Source organism: Ornithorhynchus anatinus, chromosome 3 (genome assembly GCF_004115215.2).
Source record: "Ornithorhynchus anatinus isolate Pmale09 chromosome 3, mOrnAna1.pri.v4, whole genome shotgun sequence".
In the NCBI taxonomy this organism is placed as follows: Eukaryota; Metazoa; Chordata; class Mammalia; order Monotremata; family Ornithorhynchidae; genus Ornithorhynchus; species Ornithorhynchus anatinus.
Window position 1 is genome coordinate 1,179,437 of NC_041730.1, and position 21,365 is coordinate 1,200,801.

At 58.7% G+C, this 21,365-nt stretch overlaps 2 protein-coding genes across 7 annotated transcripts in view; both read left to right on the plus strand.

Annotated features, from left to right (window-relative positions):
- CARS1 (cysteinyl-tRNA synthetase 1) overlaps positions 1-876 on the plus strand; it is a 34,065-nt gene extending 33,189 nt beyond the window's left edge. Inside the window, exon 22 of the mRNA XM_029061178.1 lies at positions 609-876. Within this exon, the coding sequence (XP_028917011.1) occupies positions 609-743 (135 nt within the window). The 3' untranslated portion in view covers positions 744-876. The remainder of the gene's footprint in view (positions 1-608) is intronic.
- A 3,749-nt stretch (positions 877-4,625) lies between these two features.
- The window catches only part of NAP1L4 (nucleosome assembly protein 1 like 4), a 36,433-nt gene continuing 19,693 nt past the window's right edge, over positions 4,626-21,365 (plus strand). For 2 of the 6 annotated variants that reach the window (XM_029060625.2, XM_029060626.2), the window contains exon 1: positions 4,635-4,688. In XM_029060625.2, the coding sequence (XP_028916458.1) occupies positions 4,667-4,688 (22 nt within the window). In that variant the 5' untranslated portion in view covers positions 4,635-4,666. Of the gene's footprint in view, positions 4,689-11,189; positions 11,341-13,913; positions 13,948-21,365 lie in introns of those variants that run through there. The other 4 variants (XM_029060620.2, XM_029060624.2, XM_029060621.2 and 1 more) reach the window with 4 other exon arrangements.

A 21,365-nucleotide genomic window follows, 5' to 3' on the forward strand; every position in this document is an offset into this window, starting at 1 on the left:
ACGCAGAAGGGAGTGAGAGAAGAGAAAAGGAGGACGCGGTCAGGGAGGGCTTCTTGGAGGAGAGGGGCCTTGGATAAGGCTTCGAAGGAGGGAGGGCGTGGGCGAGGGATCGACGGCGAGATAGACGGATCGGTCAGTCGCGTACGACGGGCGGGGCACCGGATCGAGTGCTCGGGAGAGTCCTGTACACCACAGTTAGTGGACGTGACCCCTGCCCCCAAAGAGCGTGCAGTTCAGTGGGGGGAGTCACAGATTAATAGAAATAAATGACAGAGATGGACCCGAGCGGTGCGGGGCTGGGAGGGGGGATGAGTAAAGGAGGGAGCGAGTCGGGTCGACGCGGAAGGGAGCGGGAGAAGGGGAAAGGAGGGCGCGGTCCGGGAAGCCCTCCTGGAGGAGAGGGGCCGTCGATGAGGCTCGGGGGGAGGGGGGGGGGGAGAGAGGCGTCGTCCGATGGGAAGGAGGAGGGCGTTGTGGGCCGGAGGTCGGGGCGAGATGGGAGAGGCGAGGGAGCCCACCCCGAGGGGGAGCAGGGAGGAGGCCGGCGGGCGGTCCGGGGGGAGCCGCGGCGGCGGAGAGGTGGCGGACGCGGGCGCTCTCTGTTGCAGGGTTTCCCCACCCACGACGCGGAGGGCAAGGAGCTGAGCAAGGGCCAGGCCAAGAAGCTGAGGAAGCAGTACGAGCTGCAGGAGAAGCTCTATAAGGAATATCTGCAGATGGTCCAGAACGGAGGCCCGATGTGAAGCCCGGCGGGGGGGGGGGCCTCCCCTCCCCGCCGCCCCATCCGGAGGAGACTGGCGAAGGCCTCGAGTCCGACCCGGGGCCCGGCCCCCCGCTCCTCCCCCGGACGCCCCAGTAAACTTCTTCCGAAGCCCGCCTGCCGCCTGTCCTTCCTCCCCGGCCGGGGGGGGCGGCCTCCGCGCGGCCCCGGCTGTGACGCTCGCCCGGTCCCCTCCCCGCCGCGTCCGTGCGCCTCTCTGAGTACCCGGGCGGGGCGCGGGCCTGGCTGCCGGGCGCCGGGCTGGGCGAGCCCCCCGCGGTCAACGGGTGCCGGAAGGGCCCCCTCGTCCGACTCTGCGGGAGGGGACGGGCGGGGAAGCCCGGGAAGCCCTCCCCCCGCCCCCCTTTTTTTAAGATGGTATTTGTTAAGCGCTTACCGTGCGGCCGACACCGTAGTGAACGCCGGGGTAGATACGAGTGAATCGGTTTGGACGCAGTCCCTCTCCCACGTGGGGCTCACAGCTTGAATCCACATTTTTCAGATAATGATAATAACGATGGTATTTGTTAAGCGCTTACTATGCGCCAGGCACTGTTTTTAGCACTCGGGGGGGGGGGGGGGCGGGGGATACAAGGTATTGAGGTTATTCCACTCGGAGCTCACAGTCTCACTCCCCGTTTTACAGATGAGGGAACTGAGGCACGGTGAACTACGTGCCAGACGCCGTAGTAAGCGCCGGGGTAGTCACCTAATCGTCAGGCGGCCGATCGTCGGACGGTCGTATTTATAATGGTGATAACGGAACTTGCCGAGTGCTTACTATGTGCCGAGCACCGTTCTGAACACTACGGTAGATACGAGGTAGTGAGTTTGGACACAACCGCCGATCCACGTGGAGCTCACGGTCTAGGGGAGAGTAGGATAGTAATGTAATAATGTTGGTATTTGTTAAGCGCTTACTATGTGCCAAGCACTGTTCTAAGCGCCGGGGTAGACACGGGGGAATCAGGTCGTCCCACGTGGGGCTCACAGTCTTCATCCCCATTTGACAGATGAGGTCACTGAGGCACCGAGAAGTTAAGTGACTCGCCCAAAGTCACACAGCTGACAAGTGGCCAAGCTGGGATTCGAACCCGCGACCTCTGACTCCAAAGCCCGCGCTCTTTCCACTGAGCCACGCTGCTTCTCTATTTAACCCCCATTTTACAAATGAGGTAACTGAGGCCCAGAGAAGTGAAGCGACTTGCCCACGTTCACACAGCGGGCATGTGGCAGGGTCAGGATTAGAACCCAGGGCCTCTGACCTCCAGGCCCGGGCTCTTCCCACCTGGCCCCACTGCTCTAGGATTATTGAATGTTTACCGCGGGCAGACCACTGTACTAAGCGCTTGGGAGAATACAAGATAAGAGGCATTCCCTGCCCACAACGAGCTCACAGTCTAGAGGGGAGACAGACGTGAATAGAAATGAATAAATGACAGATACGTATATTGGGGCCGGGGGGCGGGCGATGAGAAAAGGACGTAGATCGAAGCAGAAGGGAGTTGAAGAAGTAGGGGTAGATATAAATTAGAATTAGAACTCGGGTCCCTTCTGATTCCCAGGCCCGGGCTCGAGCCACTAGGCCCCGATGCTTCTCTAAGGGGCTGGATGGAAAAAGCAATTTCCTCTCCAGAGCCCGCTATGGTGGGCAGGGAGTGTAACTCTTAATTTGTGTATTTTAATAATGTTGGTATTTGTTAAGCGCTTACTGTGTGCCAAGCACTGTTCTAAGCCCTGGGTAGATACAAGGAAATCAGGTTGTCCCACGAGGGGCTCACAGTCTTTATCCCCGTTTTCCAGATGAGGTCACTGAGGCACAGAGAAGTGAAGTGACTGGCCCAAGGTCACACAGCTGACAAGTGGCCGAGTCCGGATTAGAACCCACGACCTCTGACTCCCAAGCCCGTGCTCTCCTTCCACTGAGCCATGCTGCTCCTAAGCACTTAGTACAGTGATCTGAAGCCCGTCAGTGGGCAGGGACGGTCTCTCTCTGTCGCCGAAGTGTACGTTCCAAGCGCTCGGTACAGTGCGCGGCACATAGTAAGTGCTCAGTGAATACCGTTGAATGAATCTCAATAAATGATCGAGTGCCTCTAGGCCCCGAGGCGGATCCCATTCGTTCATTCGATCGTATTTATCGCGTGTCTGCTGTGTGCAGGGCACTGTATTTAGCGCGTGGGAGGGTAAAAGCAGCGTGGGCACAAATCCCGGCTCTGCCACTTAGCCGTGTGACCGTGGGCCAGTCACTTCACTTCTCTGTGCCTCAGTGACCTCATCTGTAAAATGGGGATTAAGACCGTGAACCTCACGTGGGACAACCCGATGACCCTGAATCTCCCCCAGCGCTCAGAACCGTGCTGGGCACACAGTAAGCGCTTAACAAATACCGACGTTACAATTATTTTATAATATTGAGCGCTGTCTGAAATAGAACTAGCGGACGCATTCCCTACCCTCCAGCAGCTTACGGTCACGGGGCACGCCGGCACTGAAATAAATGACAGAGGGGAGCTCAGTGGCCCCACTGCGATCACTCGGTCGCATGTATCGAGCGCTTACCGTGTACAGGGCACTGTACTAAGTGCTTGGGAGAGCACAATATACCAGTTGGTAGACACAGTCCCACAGGGAGCCTACAGTCTAGACTGGGAGACAGATGTTACTATCTTAGGGTTATGGACATGATAATAATAACTAGGGTATTTGTTAAGCGCTTACTATGTGCCAAGCACCGTTCACTGTGCTGGGATAGATACAGGGTAATCAGGTGGTCCCACGTAGGGCTCACAGTCTCCAACCCCATTTTACAGATGAGGTAACTGAGGCACAGAGAAGGGAATAATAATAACGTTGGCATCTGTTAAGCGCTTACCCTGTGCAGAGCACTGTTCTAAGCGCTGGGGGAGATACTAGGTCATCAGGTTGTCCCGCATAGGGCTCACGGTCTCCATCCCCGTTTTACAGACGGAGTAGCTGAGGCACAGAGGATTCGGGTGACTCGCCCGAGGTCACCCAGCTGCCAAGCGGCAGAGCTGGGATTGGAACCCATGACCTCTGAGTCCCAAGCCCGGGCTCTTGCCACGGAGCCACGCTGCTTCTCTAAGTGCTGTGGGGATGAGGGAGGGGTGAACAGAGGAAACATATAATAATGATGATGGTACTTGTTAAGTGCTCACTATGCGCCAGGCACCGTATCAGATGTCGGGTGCCTGTCCCACGTGGGGCTCACGGTCATTCATTCAGTAGTATTTATTGAGCGCTTACTGGGTGCAGAGCACTGGACTAAGCGCTTGCGAGGTACAGTTCGGCACCAGGGAGAGACCGGCCCTGCCCAGCGACGGGCTCACGGTCTAATCGGGGGAGACGGACGGACAAAAACAAGACATCGTCACGATAGAATCGAGGGGATGGACACCTCGTTAACAGCATAAATACGGTATAAAAATACGCCTCGATCCCCACTTTCCGGATGAGGGAACCGAGGCCCTGAGGAGTGAAGTGACCCGTCCGAGGTCACACAGCCGACGAGCGCCAGGGCGGAGTGACCGGGCAGGGCCGGGAGCGATGGGGCCTAATCGGCGTCCGGCAGAGAGAGGTGGGGTGCGAGGGACGGGGGGCCCCCGGGGCGGGGCGGGGTGACGGGTGCTAATCTCGCGGCCCAGCCACCGCCGAGGCCCGGCCGGGGTGGGTTTGGTGGCGAGGCAGGGCGGAGGCCGGCGGGCGGGCGGGCGGCGGTCCCCACTGAGCGCTTACTAGGCGCAGACCACCCTGCTCAGCTCTTGGGAGAGGACTGGGCAACAGGAGTGGCGGCGACGGGCGCCTACCTCGCGCTGAGCACTCGGAAGAGGACAGCCGACGGCCGGGACACCTTTCCCGCGGAGCCCTTCCGTGCCAAGGGGAGAGATGGACGTGAAAAGACTTATAGGTAGGGGGAAAGGTATCCCGGGGTGACCGGCCGGGGGAGGCCCGCGGATCGATCCGCCACCGCCGGAGGGTCCAGCGTGCCTCGGGGCGCGGGAATCGATCCGGGAAGGCTTGCGGGAGGAGGCGGCGTCTCCACCGCCCCACCCCTGCCCCGTGGCGGCGTGGCTCAGTGGAGAGAGCCCGGGCTTGGGAGTCAGAGGTCATGGGTTCGCATCCCGGCCCTGCCACCCGTCAGCTGGGTGACCGTGGGCGAGTCACTTCCCTTCTCTGGGCCTCGGTGACCTCATCCGTCAAATGGGGATTAACTGTGAGCCTCACGAGGGACGACCTGATGACCCCGTGTCTACCCCAGCGCTTAGAACAGTGCTCTGCACAGAGTAAGCTCTTAACAATTACCAACGTTATTAGAGACGCCGTCGCACGCCCTCCTAGAAGCAGCCCAGCCTAGTCCTAGGCTGTAATAATGATAAAGACGGTATCTGTTAAGCGCCTACTTTGTGCCGAGCCAAAACTCTAAGCTCCTTAATCATCATGGTATTCGTTAGGTGCTCGCTGTGGGCCAAGCATAGTGACGGTGCTCCGCACATAGTAAGCGCTTAACAAATGCCAACGTTATTATTAGACCCCAGATGACCTTGCTGCCGTAGAAGCGGCGTGGCGGAGCGGGTAGAGCGCGGGCTCTGGGCGAATCACCTCACTTCTCTGGGCCTCAGTCACCTTGTCGGGAGAGCGGGGATGGAGACCGTGAGCCCCCGTGGGACCGGGCCCGTGTCCCGCCCGATTCGATGGCATCCACCCCACCGCTTAGTACGGTGCCCGGCACGTAGTCATCGCCTAACAAATATCGTGATTATTATCATCATCTCGCATAGAGGCCTCAGTCTAAATAGCCCGTCATTGGGCAGGGATGGTCTCCGTTGCCGAATTGGCCATTCCGAGCGCTCAGTCCAGTGCTCTGCACCTAGTAAGCGCTCAGTAAATACTGTCGAATGAATAAAGAGGAGGGAGAAGAGGTATCGAATCCCTATTTTGCCAAAGGGGGAACTGAGGCACAGTGAAGCGAAGCAACTGGCCCGAGGTCACACAGCAGATGAGCGGCAGAGGAGGGATTAGAACCCAGGTCCTCTGCCTCCCTTTCCGCTAGGTCACCCTGCTTCTCTGGAAGATGGGAATGTGTCTATTAACTCTGCTGTCCCAATTACTTAGCATATTGCTCTTCACACAGTTAAGATCATTAAGTGAAGCAGCCTGGCTCAGTGGAAAGAGCCCGGGCTTGGGAGTCAGAGGTCATGGGTTCGAATCCCGGCTCTGCCACTTGTCAGCTGGGTGACTGTGGGCGAGTCACTTTACTTCTCTCATCTGGAAAATGGGGATTAAGTGTGAGCCTCACGTGGGACAACCTGATGACCCCGTATCTCCCCCGGCGCTTAGAACGGTGCTCTGCACCTAGTAAGCGCTTAACAGATACCAACATTGTTATTATTATTAAGTCACTTCACTTCTCTGGGCCTCAGTTCCCTCATCTGGAAAATAGGGATGAAGACTGGGAGCCTCGCGTGGGACAACCTGATGACCCCGTATCTCCCCCGGCGCTTAGAACGGTGCTCTGCACCTAGTAAGCGCTTAACAGATACCAACATTATTATTATTATTATTATTAAGTGCCGTCGAGTCGTTTCCGATTCACAGCGACTCCACCGGTAGACTTTCTCCGGAACGTCCCGTCCTCGGCCATAATCCGCAACCTTTCTCACGGTTCTTCCCTTCCCGCTGTTCCGGGCTCTAACCATCTAGCTTCCAGGCAGCCCCTTCCCTCTTTTCCCCGGATTTCTCCTAGCACCAGTGTCTTAATAATAATGTTGGTATTTGTTAAGCGCTTACTAGGTGCAGAGCACTGTTCTAAGCGCTGGGGAAGATACAGGGTCATCAGGTGGTCCCACGGGAGGCTCCCAGTCTTCATCCCCATTTGACAGATGAGGGAACTGAGGCCCAGAGAAGTGAAGTGACTCGCCCCCCGGTCACACAGCTGACAAGTGGCAGAGCCGGGAGTCGAACCCATGACCTCTGACTCCCAAGCTCGGGCTCTTTCCACTGAGCCACGCTGCTTCCCGAGAATTCCTCCTCCTGGTGATGGGTCCAAAATATGCTCATCCAAGTCGAGTCATTTGGCCTTCCAAAGATCACGTTGGATTAATTTGCTCTAAAATCCATCCGTTTGTCTTTTGGGCAGTCCGTGGTAGTAATAATAATAACGCTGGTATTTGTTAAGCACTTACTCTGTGCCAAGCACTGTTCTAAACAGTGGGGGAGATACCAGGTAAGCAGGCTGTCCCACACGAGGCTCACGGTCTCCATCCCCATTTTACAGATGAGGGAACCGAGGCACCGAGAAGCGAAGCGACTTGTCCGAAGTCACACAGCTGACAAGTGGCAGAGTCGGGATTAAAACCCATGACCTCCGACTCCCAAGCCCGGGCCCTGAGCCACACTGCTTCTGGTGGCTTCTTGGCACTTAGTACAGTGCTTAGCACAATTATTAAGGATGGGAGCCCCCCGCTCCACGGTTCTGTTGAAGTGCCCCGCGTCTCCCCTCCCCGGGGCCCGGGACGGGCTCGCAGCTGGGACCCGGGTCAGGTCTGAGGGGGAGCGTCTCCCGTCCCGGCCCTCGAACCGTCGCGCGTCCTCCGTGGGGGCCGGGCTGGCGGCTGGGCCCTGACCGGTTCGCCCGGGGAGCGTTTCGCACCCCGGCCCTCAAGACGTCCAACGACCTCCACGGGGGCCGGGAAAGGCCGGCAGCTTGGCCCCGGGCCCCGTGTGCGGGGGAGCGTTTAATATCCCGGCCCTCCGTCCGTCTCGTGTCTCTCGGGGCCCAGGGCTGGCTGGCGGCCGGCTCCTGGCCCACATCTGGAGGGGAGAGTTTCACAACCCGGCCCTCTAACCATCAGCGTGGCTCAGTGGAAAGAGCCCGGGCTTGGGAGTCAGCGGTCTTGGGTTCTAATCCCGGCCCCTGTCAGCTGTGCGACTGGTCACCTGACTTCTCGGTGCCTCAGTTCCCTCATCTGTAAAATGGGGATGAAGACCGTGAGCCCTACGTGGGACAACCTGATCACCTTATATCTGCCCCAGCCTGGCACGTAGTGAGCGCTTAACAAACACCGACATTATTATTATCATTCACTTCTCTGGGCCTCAGTTCCCTCATCTGTAAAATGGGGATGAAGACTGGGAGCCCCACGTGGGACAGGGACTGTGTCCAACCTAACTCGTATCTACCCGTGTTTACAACAGTGTTTGCCACATAATAAATGCTTAACCAGGACCAGAATTACTATTATTACCGTCAATCTAAACGGATTGCAGAGCTGTACGTAAGTGCGGGTGGGCCGCAGTGTGGCAAGGACACTGGGCTAAACACTAGGAAAAGTGCAAAAGAACAATATAATAGAATCGGTAGATACATTCCCTGCCCACGGTGAGCTTACAGTCTAATCTCATCTATCAGATGGCGATTAACTCCGTGAGCCCCATGTGAGACGTGGCCTTGGTCCAACCCGATACCTTGTGTCTGTCCCAGTGCTTAGCACAGTGCCCGGTACGCAGAAAGCGCTTAACAAATGCCCCGAGAAATATATATTCCAGCACTGCCGGTTGCTTTCCGTGCGACCTTGGACAAGCCGCTTCACTTTGCTCGGTCCGCGTCTTCGACTGTGAAATGGACAATCAGTACCTGTTCTCCCTCCTGCTTAAACTGTGAGCTCCAAATGGGACGGGGACTTTGTCCGACATGAGTAATTTTTAATATTAATAATAATAACGATGGTGTCTGTTAAGCACTTACTGTGTGCCAAGCACTGGCCTAAGCGCTGGAGTAGATACAAGGTAATCGGGTTGTCCCACGTGGGGCTCAGTCTTAATCCCTCTTTTCCAACTGAGGTCACCGAGGCACAGAGAAGTTAAGTGGCCGGCCCAAGGTCACACAGCAGACGCGTGGCGGAGCCGGGATTAGAACCCACGACACTGAGCTTCCCTCATCCACCCCAAGGCTTAGAACAGTGTTGGACCCTTAATAAGCACTTAACAACGAATACCGTAAAAACAAAAGACGCACAAAAGGACTTTCATTCATTCAGTAGTATTTATTGAGCGCTTACTAGGTGCAGAGCACTGGACTAAGCGCTTGCAATGGACAATGCAACAACAGATAGAGACCATCCCTGCCCAGTGACGGGCTCACGGTCTAATCGGGGGAGGCGGACGGACAAAAACGAGACCACTTAATCGCGATAAATAGAATGAAGGGGATGGACACCTCATTAACAGAATAAATAGGGGAATAAAAATATGTAATAATGTTGGTATTTGTTAAGCGCTTACTATGTGCCGAGCACTGTTCTAAGCGCTGGGGTAGATACAGGGAAATCAGGTTATCCCACGTGAGGCTCACAGTTAATCCCCATTTTCCAGCTGAGGTCACTGAGGCACAGAGAAGTTAAGTGACTTGCCTAAAGTCACCCAGCTGACAAGTGGCAGAGCCGGGATTCGAACTCATGACCTCTGACTCCCAAGCCCGGGCTCTTTCCACTGAGCCACGCTGCTTCTCTGTACAAATGAGCAGAGTGCTGAGGGGAAGGGAGAGGGGGAGGAGCAGGGGAAAAGGGGGCTTAGCTGAGGGGAGGGGAAGGGGGAGCAGAGGGAAAAGGGGAAGCTCAGTCTGGGAAGGCCTCCCGGAGGAGGTGAGCTCTCAGTAGGGACGTCTTCCTCCTCTCCAGGGGTAGGATCCCACAACTCGGAGGGCCGGGATGTAAAAGACTCCCCTACAAGGCCCGGCCCCCGTGGAGGATGTTGGACTTTTCCAAGGCCGGGATGAGACGCTCCCCCTCAGACGGGGCCCAGGGCCCGGACACCGGCCCTTCCCGGGCCCCCGGCGGGGAGATGGGGGATAATGTTGGTATTTGTTAAGCGCTTACGACGTGCAGAGCGCTGTTCTAAGCGGTGGGGGAGATACAGGGTCATCGGGTTGGCCCACGGGAGGCTCACACTTAATCGCCCTTTTCCAGATGAGGTCACTATAGAGACAATCCCTGCCCAATGACGGGCTCACAAGTAATAATAATAATAATGATGTTGGTATTTGTTAAGCGCTTACTACGTGCAGAGCACTGTTCTAAGCGCTGGGGGAGATACAGGGTCATCAGGTTGTCCCCCTTGGGGCTCCCGGTCTTCATCCCCATTTTCCAGATGAGGTCACTGAGGCCCAGAGAAGTGAAGTGACTCGCCCGCAGTCACCCAGCTGACGAGTGGCAGAGCCGGGAGTCGAACCCGTGACCTCGGACTCCGAAGCCCAGGCTCTTTCCACCGAGCCGCGCTGCTTCCCTTTCGATGGGATGGTTCGAGGGCCGGGATGTAATAATTTGGGTATTCGTTAAGCCCTTACTGTGTGCTGAGCGCTCTTCCAAGTTCTAAGCGGTGGGGGAGGCACAAGGTTAGGAGGCAGCCCAAGGTGGGGCTCCAAGTCTTAATCTCCGCTTTTCCAGATGAGGATACCGAGGTCCAGAAAAATGAAGTGACTTGCTCAAAGTCACACAGCTGACAGGTGGTGGAGGTGGGATTCGGACCCACGACGTCTGCCTCCCAAGCCCTGGCTCTTTCCACTAATAATAATGATTGTGGTATTTATTAAGCACTTACTATGTGCCAACCACTGTTCTAAGCACTGGGGGAGATAGAGGGATATGAGGTTGTCCCCCGTGGGGCTCCCAGTCTTCATCCCCATTTTCCAGATGAGGTCACTGAGGTCCAGAGAAGTGAAGTGACAGGCCCAAGGTCGCACAGCAAACAAGTGGCGGAGGGGGGATTAGAATCCACGACCTCTGCCTCCCCAGCCCGGGCTCTTTCCACTAATAATAATAATGTTGGTATCTGTTAAGCGCTTACTATGTGCAGAGCACTGTTCTAAGCGCTGGGGGAGAGACAGGGTCATCAGATGGTCCCACGTGAGGCTCACAGTTAAACCCCATTTTCCAGATGAGGTCACTGAGGCCCAGAGAAGTGCAGAGACTGGTCCAAGGTCACACAGCAAACACGTGGCGGAGGGGGGATTAGAATCCACGACCTCTGCCTCCCCAGCCCGGGCTCTTGGCCCTGAACCAGCCTGCGGGGGCGAGGGGGGGCGGGGCGGGATTAGGGCGGGATTAGAACCCAGGTCCCGTCAGTCCCCAGGCACGTGTGACCTTGCCCGGCACGTGGGCGGCGCGCGGCCCCTTTAAATGGAGCCAACGGTCTCGCGCCCTCATTTGCATAGAGCCGGAGGCCGAGGGCGGGGCAGGGAGCCGAGCGCCGCCCCTCCCCCCCCCTCCCCGGCTCGGGGCTTCCGATTGGCCTCGGCCGGGGCCCTCGCGCCCCCTCCCGCCCGCCGGCCGGGCCAATGAGGGCGGGCGTTGCTGCGGGGCGGCGCGGGCGGGGCAGGCGGCGGCCCAATGGGAGGCGCCGTGGTTGGCGGCGGCCGGCGGGCGGGGGGGAGGCCCCTCGGGCAAGGCCGCGGCGGCGCAGCTGCCTCAGAGGCGCGGGACCGACGGGCGGGCGACGGCCGGACGCGACGGGCCGGGTCGGGCCGGAGGAGGGACCGTCGTCGTCGTCGCCGCCGCGGGCGTGAGGTGAGGGTAAGGCCGGAGGGAGGGAGGAAGGGAGGGCGATATGGCGGCGGGGCCCGCGGGCCGAGGCCTCTCCCTCCCCTCCCCCCCCCCCCCAGGCCGCGGCCCGGGCCCGGCGGGACCCACTGCGCCTGCGCGGAGGGAGAGCGCGGCCCCCCCCCCCCTTCCCCCTCCCCCGCCCCATGTGCAGCGCGGCTCGGCGGCCAGACCGCGGGCTTGGGAGGCGGAGGTCATGGGTTCGAATCCCGCCTCCGCCCCTCGGCAACGACTGTGGGCGGGTCGCTTCCCTGGGCCTCAGGGACCTCATCTGTACAATGGGGATGAAGACCGGGAGCCCCACGCGGGACCACCTCCTCACCCCGTGTCTCCGAACCGCGCTCTGCGCGCAGTAAGCGCCTAACAGATGCCAAACATTATTCTTATTAAAATGGGGATGGGGCTGTGAGCCCCACGTGGGACCACCTCATTCCCCTGGATCTCCCCCAGCGCTTAGAACAGTGCTCGGCACAGAGTAAGCGCTTAACAAATACTAACTTTTTTTTTTTGCCCGTTCCTCCCCTTTTCCTTCTCTTCCCCCGCCCAGCCCGGGGGCTTCCAGCCCTCCCTCCCTCCCTCCCTCCCTGTCTCCTTCCCTCCTTCCTTCCTTCCCTATCTCCCTCCTTCCTTCCCTCCTTGTCTTCTTCCCTCCTTGTCTCCTTCCTTCCTTCCCTCCCCTCTTTCCCTCCCTCCTTCCCTCCCTCCCTCCCTCCCTCCTTCCCTCCCTCCCTCCTCCTTCCCTCCCTCCCTCCTCCTTCCCTCCCTCCTTCCCTCCCTCCCTCCCTCCTTCCTTCCCTCTTTCCCTCCCTCCTTCCCTCCTTCCCTCCCTCCCTCCCTCTTTCCTTCCCTTCTCCTCTCCTTCCTTCCCTTCTCCTTCCTTCCCTTCTCCTTCCTTCCCTTCTCCTTCCTTCCCTCTTCCTTCCTTCCTTCCCTCCTTCCCTCCCTCCCTCCTCCCTCCCTCCTTCCCTCCCTCCCTCCTTCTCTCCTTCCTTCCCTCCCTCTTTCCCTCTTTCCCTCCCTCCTTCTTTTCCTCCCTCCCTCTTTCCTTCCCTCCTTCTCTCCTTCCTTCCCTCCTTCCTTCCCTCCTTCCCTCCTTCCTTCCCTCCTTCCCTCCTTCCCTCCCTCACACTCACCCCTCTTCTCTTCTTCTTGGCTTCCTCCTCCTCCTCCTCCCCGCTCCATCTTGGGGATGCCCTGCTTCTCCTCTTCCTCCTCCTCCCCCCCCAGCCTTGTCCCCCCGCAGCCCGGGGCCCCCGCTCATAATTGGGGTAATTTTCCGTGGGCCCGGACTCACAGCTCTTACATGGGGAGGGTGGGGGGGGGAAGGACACTGCTTTCCTCCCCATTTTACAGGTGAGAAAAGGGAGGCCAGGAGACGGTAAGTGACCCGCCCAGAGTTTCACCCAACAGGCAGGCGGCGGGGAGCCCCGATGGGCCGGCGAAGCGGCGTGGACTGGCGGAGAGTCGGGACTTGGGTTCCGATCCCCACTCGGCCGCTTAATCATAATAATGTTGGTATTCGTTAAGCGCTTACTATGTGCAGAGCACTGTTCTAAGCGCTAGGATAGGTACAGGGTGATCAGGTTGTCCCACGTGAGGCTCACAGTCTACATCCCCATTTTCCAGATGAGGGAACAGAGGCCCAGAGAAGTGAAGGGACTTGCCCACGGTCACCCAGCCGACAAGGGGCGGAGCCGGGATTCGAACCCATGGTCTCTGAGGCCCAAGCCCGGGCTCTGGCCACTGAGCCACGCCGCTTAAGCGCCTCCTGGGTGCCAGGCGCTGTGCTGAGCGCCGGGGTGGAGCCGGGCGAAGCGGGTTGGACGCGGTCCCCGTCCCGCTCGGGGCTCACCCGAGTCTTCATCCCCCTTTGGCAGCGGAGGTCACGGAGGCCCGGAGAAGTCGAGTGACTTGCCCAGGGGAACGTGGCAGAGCCGGGATTGGAACCCGGGACCTCCTGCCTCTCAGCCCTCCCGCCCCGGGCTCTACCCACTAGACCACCCTGCTTCACACCTGCTCGGTGACCTTGGGCACATGGCTTCTGTGGCTCAGCGCCCTTCTCCCTAAAATGGGGGGGGCCGTTAACATTGAGCCGCACGGGGGACATTCGTTCGATCGGTCAGTCGTATTCAACGAGCGCTCACTGTGTGCAGAGCGCTGGGAAGAGCCCCGGCTTGGGAGTCGGAGGTCGCGGATTCGAATCTCACCTCCGCCTCGGGCAAGCCACCTCACTTCTCTGGGCCTCAGTTCCCTCATCTGGAAAATGGGGATGAAGACTGAGCCCACGGGGGGCAACTTGGTGACCTCGGATCTACCAGCATTCAGAACGGTGCTCGGCACATAGTGAGCGCTCAAGAAATGCTGTCGCTATTTTCCTTATTATTAAGCCCTTGGGAAAGTACAATACAATGTGTACAGATCTAAAATTCTGTTTATTTTGATACTATTGATGCCTCTACTTGTTTTGTCGTCTGTCTCTCCCGTTTAGACTGTGAGCCCCTTGTTGGGCGGGGATGGTCTCTACCTGTTGCCAAATTGTATTTCCCAAGCGCTTAGTACAGTCCTCTGCCCGCGGTAAGTACAGTTGAACGAGTTGTACTTTCCAAGCGCTCAGTGCAGGGCTCCGCACACAGTAAGCGCTCAGTAAATACAGTTGGATGAATGAACAGTGACATTCGCTACCCGCAATGAGCTCACAATCGTGAGCTGGACCTGAACTCTACTCCCAGCGCACGGTACAGTGCCTGGAGCGTAGTAAGCGACCGACAGATGACATTTAAAAGTGAGCGGGAGCGTGTGTGTGCGGGGGGCTGTGTTCAGAGGTCGTGAGTTCTAATCGCGGCTCCGCCGCTCGTCGGCTGTGTGACTTGGGGCGAGTCACTTCTCCGGGCCTCAGTCATCTCCTCTGGAAAATGGGGATGAAGACTGGGAGCCCCACGGGGGACAACCTCATCACCTCGTAGTCCCCCCCCAGCGCTTAGAACGGCGCCGGGCACAGAGTCAGCGCTCAACACATATCGTCATTATCGTTACTTTGGGCAAGTCACTTCACTTCTCCGGGCCTCAGTGACCTCATCTGAAAATGAGGAGGAAGTGGGCGACATCTCGCGTCTCCCCCAGCGCTTAGACCGGTGCTTGGCACGTAGTAAGCACTTAGCAAATATTCACGTTATTATTATACGTATGAAATATATTTAAAAACAGGCCCTCGGCCCTTCCTGGCAGCCAGCCCCGGGCCTTCAAGGCTTCGGGGAGGGTGGTCGAGGGGACGCCACGGGGCCAGTAGCCAGGGCCACGTCTCTGCGGGCCCGGGGCTTCCCGCCTCCCCCTTTTGTCGCTTGGCAGGCCCGGCCGGGCCCCTGGCAGCGAGCCCCCCATTCAGGGACCAGTTTGGGACTGGGAAACGCGACGTCCTTGCGTTCCAGTCCGGCTGCGGGGGGAAAAGGGAGGCCGGCCCGCGACCCCGGAACCGCCCGGCGCTCCCCCACCACTGACCCCGTTCAGGTCCGGCCCCCTTGAAGCCGCTAGGTTTGGGGAACGTGTCCGCGCACGACGGTAACTTGTGTGTTTTAATGCCGGCCTAAACTGTGAGCTCGGGGTGGGCGGGGGATGCGCCTGTGAGGGTGGGGTACTCTCAAGTCTGGAGCGCGGTGCTCCGCGCACGGTAGTCGCCCAGTCAATAGAATAAATGGAAAACAGCTCCGGAGGGCAGAGCAGGCAGCTCAGAGTGGGGGGCTGGCTGGTCACCGCCCTCCTTCCTTTTCTGCCGCTTGGCTTTCCGGCCCCCTCCCCCCCGCCCCCCGGGGTATCCTTCCTGCTGGAGCCAGCGACCCAGTCCGACCGTCTTCTGTTTTTTCCCTTTCTTATGCCGAATCTAATAGCTTTACTATTTATTGGGCGTCCCCGTCCCCCCCCCCGCCGGGAGCAGGGCACCGGACTGGGCCCTAGGGAAAAGCCAGAGAAGCTCCCCGCAGGGTAAGCTCGTCCCCACTGGAAAGCAACGCGGCGTAGTGGAGAGAGCCCGGGCTTGGGAGTCGGAGGGCGTGGGTTCTAATCCCGGCTCCGCCACTCGTCTGCCGGGTGACCTTGGGCCGGTCACTTGACTTCTCCGGGCCTCAGTTCCCTCCTCTGTCAAATGGGGGTGAAGACCGGGAGCCCCACGGGGGGCCGCCTGATGACCCTGTGTCTCCCCCAGCGCTCGGAACAAGTGCTTAACAGATGCCATCGCTATTAATAATTCTGGCCCTCTCGCTTGTCGGCCGGGTGACCTTGGGCAAGTCATTTCGCTTCTCGGTGCCTCAGTTCCCTACAACCGGGATGACCGACTGAGCCCGTACGGGACGGGGACCGTCCCCAACCCGATGAGCTCCTAAAATAAAATAAGTTGGTGGTATTTGTTAAGCGCTTTTCCTATGTGCGAAGCACTGTTCTAAGCGCTGGGGGATACAAGGTGATCAGTTTGTCCCACGTGGGGCTCCCGGTTTTAATCCCCATTCGTCAGATGAGGTAACTGAGGCACAGAGCAGGGAAGTGACTTGCCCAAGGTCACACAGCTGACTAGCGGCGGAGCCGGGATTCGAACCCGTGATCTCTGACTCCCAAGTCTGCGCTCTTGCCACTGAGCCAGTCTACTCCAGGACTTAAAGCGGGGCTTGGCACAGAGTAAGGGCTTAACAAATACCCTTTGAGGGGAAGAAAAAAAACCCCAAACAACCCCCCCAAACCAGAGGTGCCCGAGCCGTAATGGCAGAGGCGGACGTTAAAACGCCTTAGGTTATTTCCCGAGCGGAGGACTCGTCTTGTAAAATGTGCAGGGAGCGGTTTAAAAATAGTTCATGATAAGTCACGTCAGCTGCTTGCCCAGGTCCTATCAATCAATAACATTGAGTGCTTTCCCTTTGCACGACTCTGTATTAGGCACTTGGGAGGAGACGGCTGCCTGTCTTTTTAATGGTATTTAATCATCGTAATAATGTTGGTATCGAAGCCCCTACTCCGCGCCAAGCACCGTTCTAAGCGCCGGGGGAGATGGAAGGTAATCAGGTTGTCCCCCGGGGGGCTCACAGTCTTCATCCCCATTTTCCAGATGAGGTCATGGAGGGACAGAGAAGGGAAGTGACTTGCCCCAAGTCACCCAGCTGACGGGGGGGGGGGGGGGGAGCCGGGATTCGAACCCACGACCCCTGACTCCCAGCCCGGGCCTGGGAGTTCGGAAGGGCACGGTGTTCGAATCCCCAACCTGCCGCCGGTCTGCTGTGTGACCTTAGGCAAGTCGCCTCACTTGGCTGGGCCTCAGTTCCCTCGTGTGTAAAATGGGGGTGGAGACCGTGAGCCCCACGTGGGACAGGGACTGTGCCCAACTCACCTAGAATCTACCCCAGCGCTCAGTACGGTGCCTGGCACAGAGTAAGCGCTTAACAGATGCGGTGATTATTATTATTATTATTGTTCCTCATCGCGGCGGGGAGATTTAAGGTGAGACGCAGTCCCTGTCCCACCTGGGGCTCACAGGCTCAATCCCCATTTTACAGATGAGGTGACTGAGGTACAGAAGTGAAGTGACTTGCCCAAGGTCACCCAGCAGACAAGTGAGGGAGCTTTAATAATAATGATAATAATAATGGTGGTTTTTGTTAAGCGCTTACCGTGCGCTCGTTGTGGGCAGAGAATATGGCCGTCACTGTTAGAGTGTGCTGTCCCGAGTGCTCAGCACAGTGCTCTGCGTATAGTAAGCGCTCAGTAGAGCAGCGTGGCTCAGTGGAAAGAGTCCGGGCTGGGGAGTCAGAGGTCGTGGGTTCTAATCCCGGCTGTGTGACTTTGGGCAACTCACTTGACTGGGCCTCGGTGACCTCATCTGGAAAATGGGGTGAAGACAGGGAGCCCCACCTGGGACAGCCTAATGACCTCGTATCCTCCCCCAGCGCTTAGAACAGTGCTCTGCTCATAGTAAGCTCTTCACAAATACCATCATAGAAGCAGCGTGGCTCAGTGGAAAGAGCGTGGGCTTTGGAGTCAGAGGTCATGAGTTCGAATCCCAGCTCTGCCACTTGTCAGCTGTGTGACTGTGGGCGAGTCACTTAACCTCTCTGGGCCTCAGTTACCTCATCTGTAAAATGGGGATTAAGATTGTGAGCCCCATGTGGGACAACCTGATTCCCCCGTGTCTCCCCCAGCGCTCAGAACAGTGCTCTGCACATAGTAAGCACTTAACAAATACCAACATTATTATTATTATTAAATACTCTCCGTTGATGGAAGCGGCGGAGCCGGGATTAGAACCCAGGTCCTCTGACCCCCAGGCCCGAGCCCTTTCCACCGGGCCACGCCGCTTCTCCGGTCTTCAAGCCAGGATGCAAAATCCCGGTACTGAGCCCCAGGGAGAGGACGACAGTGCCCGTTGTCAGTCCATCGGTGATATTTATTGAGCACCCAGAAGGTTCAGTGTATTGTAGTAACCGCCCCCGGGAGGCTACAGTCACAGCAGAAGAATTTGCGGACGTGTCCGGACACAATCCCTGCTCCCGGGAGAGTTTTTGCGCGGGAGTGTGCAGCGGTTGGGAGAGGACAATAGAAGGAACAAAGAAAACACGGGCCCTGCCCCCACGGCGCTTAGACAGTAGCCCCGGGCGGGGGACTGGACTGAGCGCTTAGAAGAGAGCAGTAGGATGAGTAGACCTCCGCCCGGCCCCCACCCTCGGGTGTTCACAATGGGGAGAGGCAGTGGGGTCCAGTGGGTAGCGCATTCATTCATTCATTCAGTCGTATTTATTGAGCGCTCACTGTGTGCGGAGCACTGGACTGAGCGCTTGGAATGTACAGTTTGGCAACAGATGGGGGCGGTCCCTGCCCGACGACAGGCTCGCAGTGTAGAAGAAGCAGAAGCGGCGCGGCTCGGAGGAAAGAGCCCGGGCTGGGGAGTCGGCGGTCACGGGTTCGAATCCCGCCTCCGCCACCTGTCGGCCGGGTGACTTTGGGCCAGTCGCTTCACTTCTCCGCCCCTCGGCGACCTCATCTGGAAAATGGGGATGAAGACCGCGAGCCCCACGGGGGGGCGACCCGAGCGCCTTGCATCGTCCCCCGCAGTGCCTAGAACAGTGCTTGGCACACAGGGAGCGCTTAAGAGATGCCATCGTTATTATCATCAGAAGGGGGGAAACGGACAACAAAGCAAGTAGACAGGCGTGGCGTGAGAGTCGGAAGGTCATGGGTTCCAATCCCAGCTCCGCCACGTGTCTGCCGTGTGACCTCGGGCGAGCCGCTTCACCTCTCTGGCCCTCAGTGACGTGGCTCAGCGGAAAGAGCGCGGGCTTTGGAGTCAGGGCTCATGAGTTCGAATCCCAGCTCCGCCACTTGTCGGCTGTGTGACCGTGGGCGAGTCGCTTCACTTCTCCGGGCCTCAGTTCCCTCGTCTGTAAAATGGGGATTGAGACCGTGAGCCCCACGTGGGACAACCCGATTCCCCTATGTCTACCCCAGCGCTTAGAACAGTGCTCGGCACATAGCGAGCGCTTAACAGATACCGACATTATTATTATTATTATTAGAACAGCGCTCGGCACGTGGTGAGCGCTTGACAAATAACGGTGTTAGCGTGAGGGTTGGGACCCTGTCCAACCCCATCACCTCGTATCTGCCCCAGCGCTTAGAAGAGGGCCCGGCACATAGCGAGCGCTTCGCAGATGCCCTAATGATCATAATCCCGGTGGGGTAGGCAGCCAACGGACTAGCGTATTGTCCGGAGAGGAAAGGAAACTGCATCCGCTCCCAGGAAATGCTTTGTTGGGATGGGACGGCCGAGATGGCAGGTGAGAGCCCGGCCTCGGGAGTCACAGGTCGTGGGTTCTAATCCCGGCCCCGCCACCCGGCAGCCCCGTGACCTCGGACGAGTCACTTCACTTGCCGGTGCCTCGGTTCCCTCATCCGTAAAATGGGGGGTGAAGACCGGGAGCCCCACGTGGGACGACCTCATTCCCCTGTGTCTCCCCCAGCGCTTAGAACGGTGCTCGGCACGCGGCGAGCGCTTAACAAAGACCGGTATTATTAGCGGGAGGGGGGACCATAATTTTCTAGCTGTGGAAAGGCTCCCGGGCCCTTGGTGAACGCCCCGCTGCCCTGCGCTGTACCGAGCGCTTGGGAAATAGCATGGGGCGGGACGTTCTTCGCGCCCACCGGCACCTCCCCGTATTCAGGGAGAAGGTTGAGGTGATGAAGACTTCGTGCCCCGTGTGGGACGGGAACCGTGTCCAACCCCCTCACCTAGTGTGCTAGTAATAATAATGACGGTGGTGGTAAAGCGCTTACTATGTGCCAGGCACTGTACTAAGCGCCGGGGTGGATGCAGCGTGGCTCAGTGGACAGAGCCCCGGCTTGGGAGTCACAGGTCATGGGTTCCAATCCCGGCTCCGCCGCCTGTCAGCTGAGTGACTTTGGGCAAGTCTCTTCACTTCTCTGGGCCCCAGTTCCCTCATCTGTAAAATGGGGGTGAAGACCGGGAGCCCCACTTGGGACAGCCTGATCACTTGGTATCCCCCCCCCCCCCCCAGCGCTTAGAACAGTGCTTGGCACATAGTAAGCGCTTAACAAATACCATCATCACATCACATCTGTCATTCATTCGTTCGGTAGTACTTATTGAGCGCTTACTAGGTGCAGAGCACTGGACTAAGCGCTTGGAACGAACGAGTCGGCAACAGATAGAGACGGTCCCCGCCGTCGGACGGGCTCACGGTCCGACCGGGGGAGACGGACGGACGAGAACGATGGCGATAGATAGAGTCGAGGGGAAGAGCGTCTCGTAAAGACGGTGGCGACTAAATAGAATCGGGGCGATGTACATCTCATTAACAAAATAAATAGGGTGATGAAAATATATACAGTCGAGCGGACGAGTACGGTGCCGAGGGGATGGGAAGGGAGAGGGGGAGGAGCAGAGGGAAATGGGGGGGGAAAGGGGGTTAAGCTGCGGAGAGGTGAAGGGGGGGTGGTAGAGGGAGAAGAGGAGCTCAGTCTGGGAAGGCCTCTCGGAGGAGGTGAGTTTTAAGTAGCGGTTTCGAAGAGGGGAAGAGAATCAGTCTGGCGGAGGTGAGGAGGAGGGCGTTCCGGGACCGCGGGGAGGACGCGGCCCGGGGGTCGACGGCGGGACGGGCGAGACCGGGGGACGGCGAGGAGGCGGGCGGCGGAGGAGCGGAGCGTGCGGGGTGGGCGGGAGGAAGAGAGAAGGGAGGAGAGGTAGGAAGGGGCGAGGTGATGGACGGCCTCGAAGCCTAGAGTGAGTCTGTCCCACGTGGAGCTCCCGGTCTCAATCCCCATTTTACAGACGAGGCACCTGAGGCCCAGAGAAGCGAAATGACCCGCCCAAGGTCACGCAGCAGACAGGTGGTGGAGCCGGGATTAGAACCCATGGCCTTCTGACTCCCAGGTCTCCGCTCCATCCACCGTGCCATGCTGGGTCTCTAGTACCTCCCCCGGAGCGCAGTACAGGACCTGGCACATAGTAAGCGCTTAACCTCATCTGGAAAATGGCCATTATCTGTGAGCCTCACGTGGGACCCCCTGATGACCCCGTATCTCCCCCAGCGCTTAGAACGGCGCTCTGCACCTAGTGAGCGCTTAACAGATACCAACGTCATCGTTATTAACAAATACAGCGGTTATTAGAGGGGCAGGATTCCGGCCAGAGTGGATTGGGGCCGGGGGCGGCGAGGTCCAGGTTTGGCAAGGGGACTCGTGACCTCCCCGGAAGGACCCTCACCCTGGGGTCGTGGCGACAAGCGGGGGATGCCGGGGGCCACCGGGCTTGGGCGCGAGGGGCGGCGGCATCCGTTCGACGGGCCGGAGGTGGGCCCGGTGGGGCCCCCGTGGCCCAGACGGCGCGGTTGGCGTCGGGCGGCCTCCTAGGGGAGCGGCGTGGCCTCGTGGGCCCGAGTCGGAAGGGCCTGGATTCTAATCCCGGCGCCGCCTCTTGCCTGCCGTGGGGCCGCGGGCGGGTCACT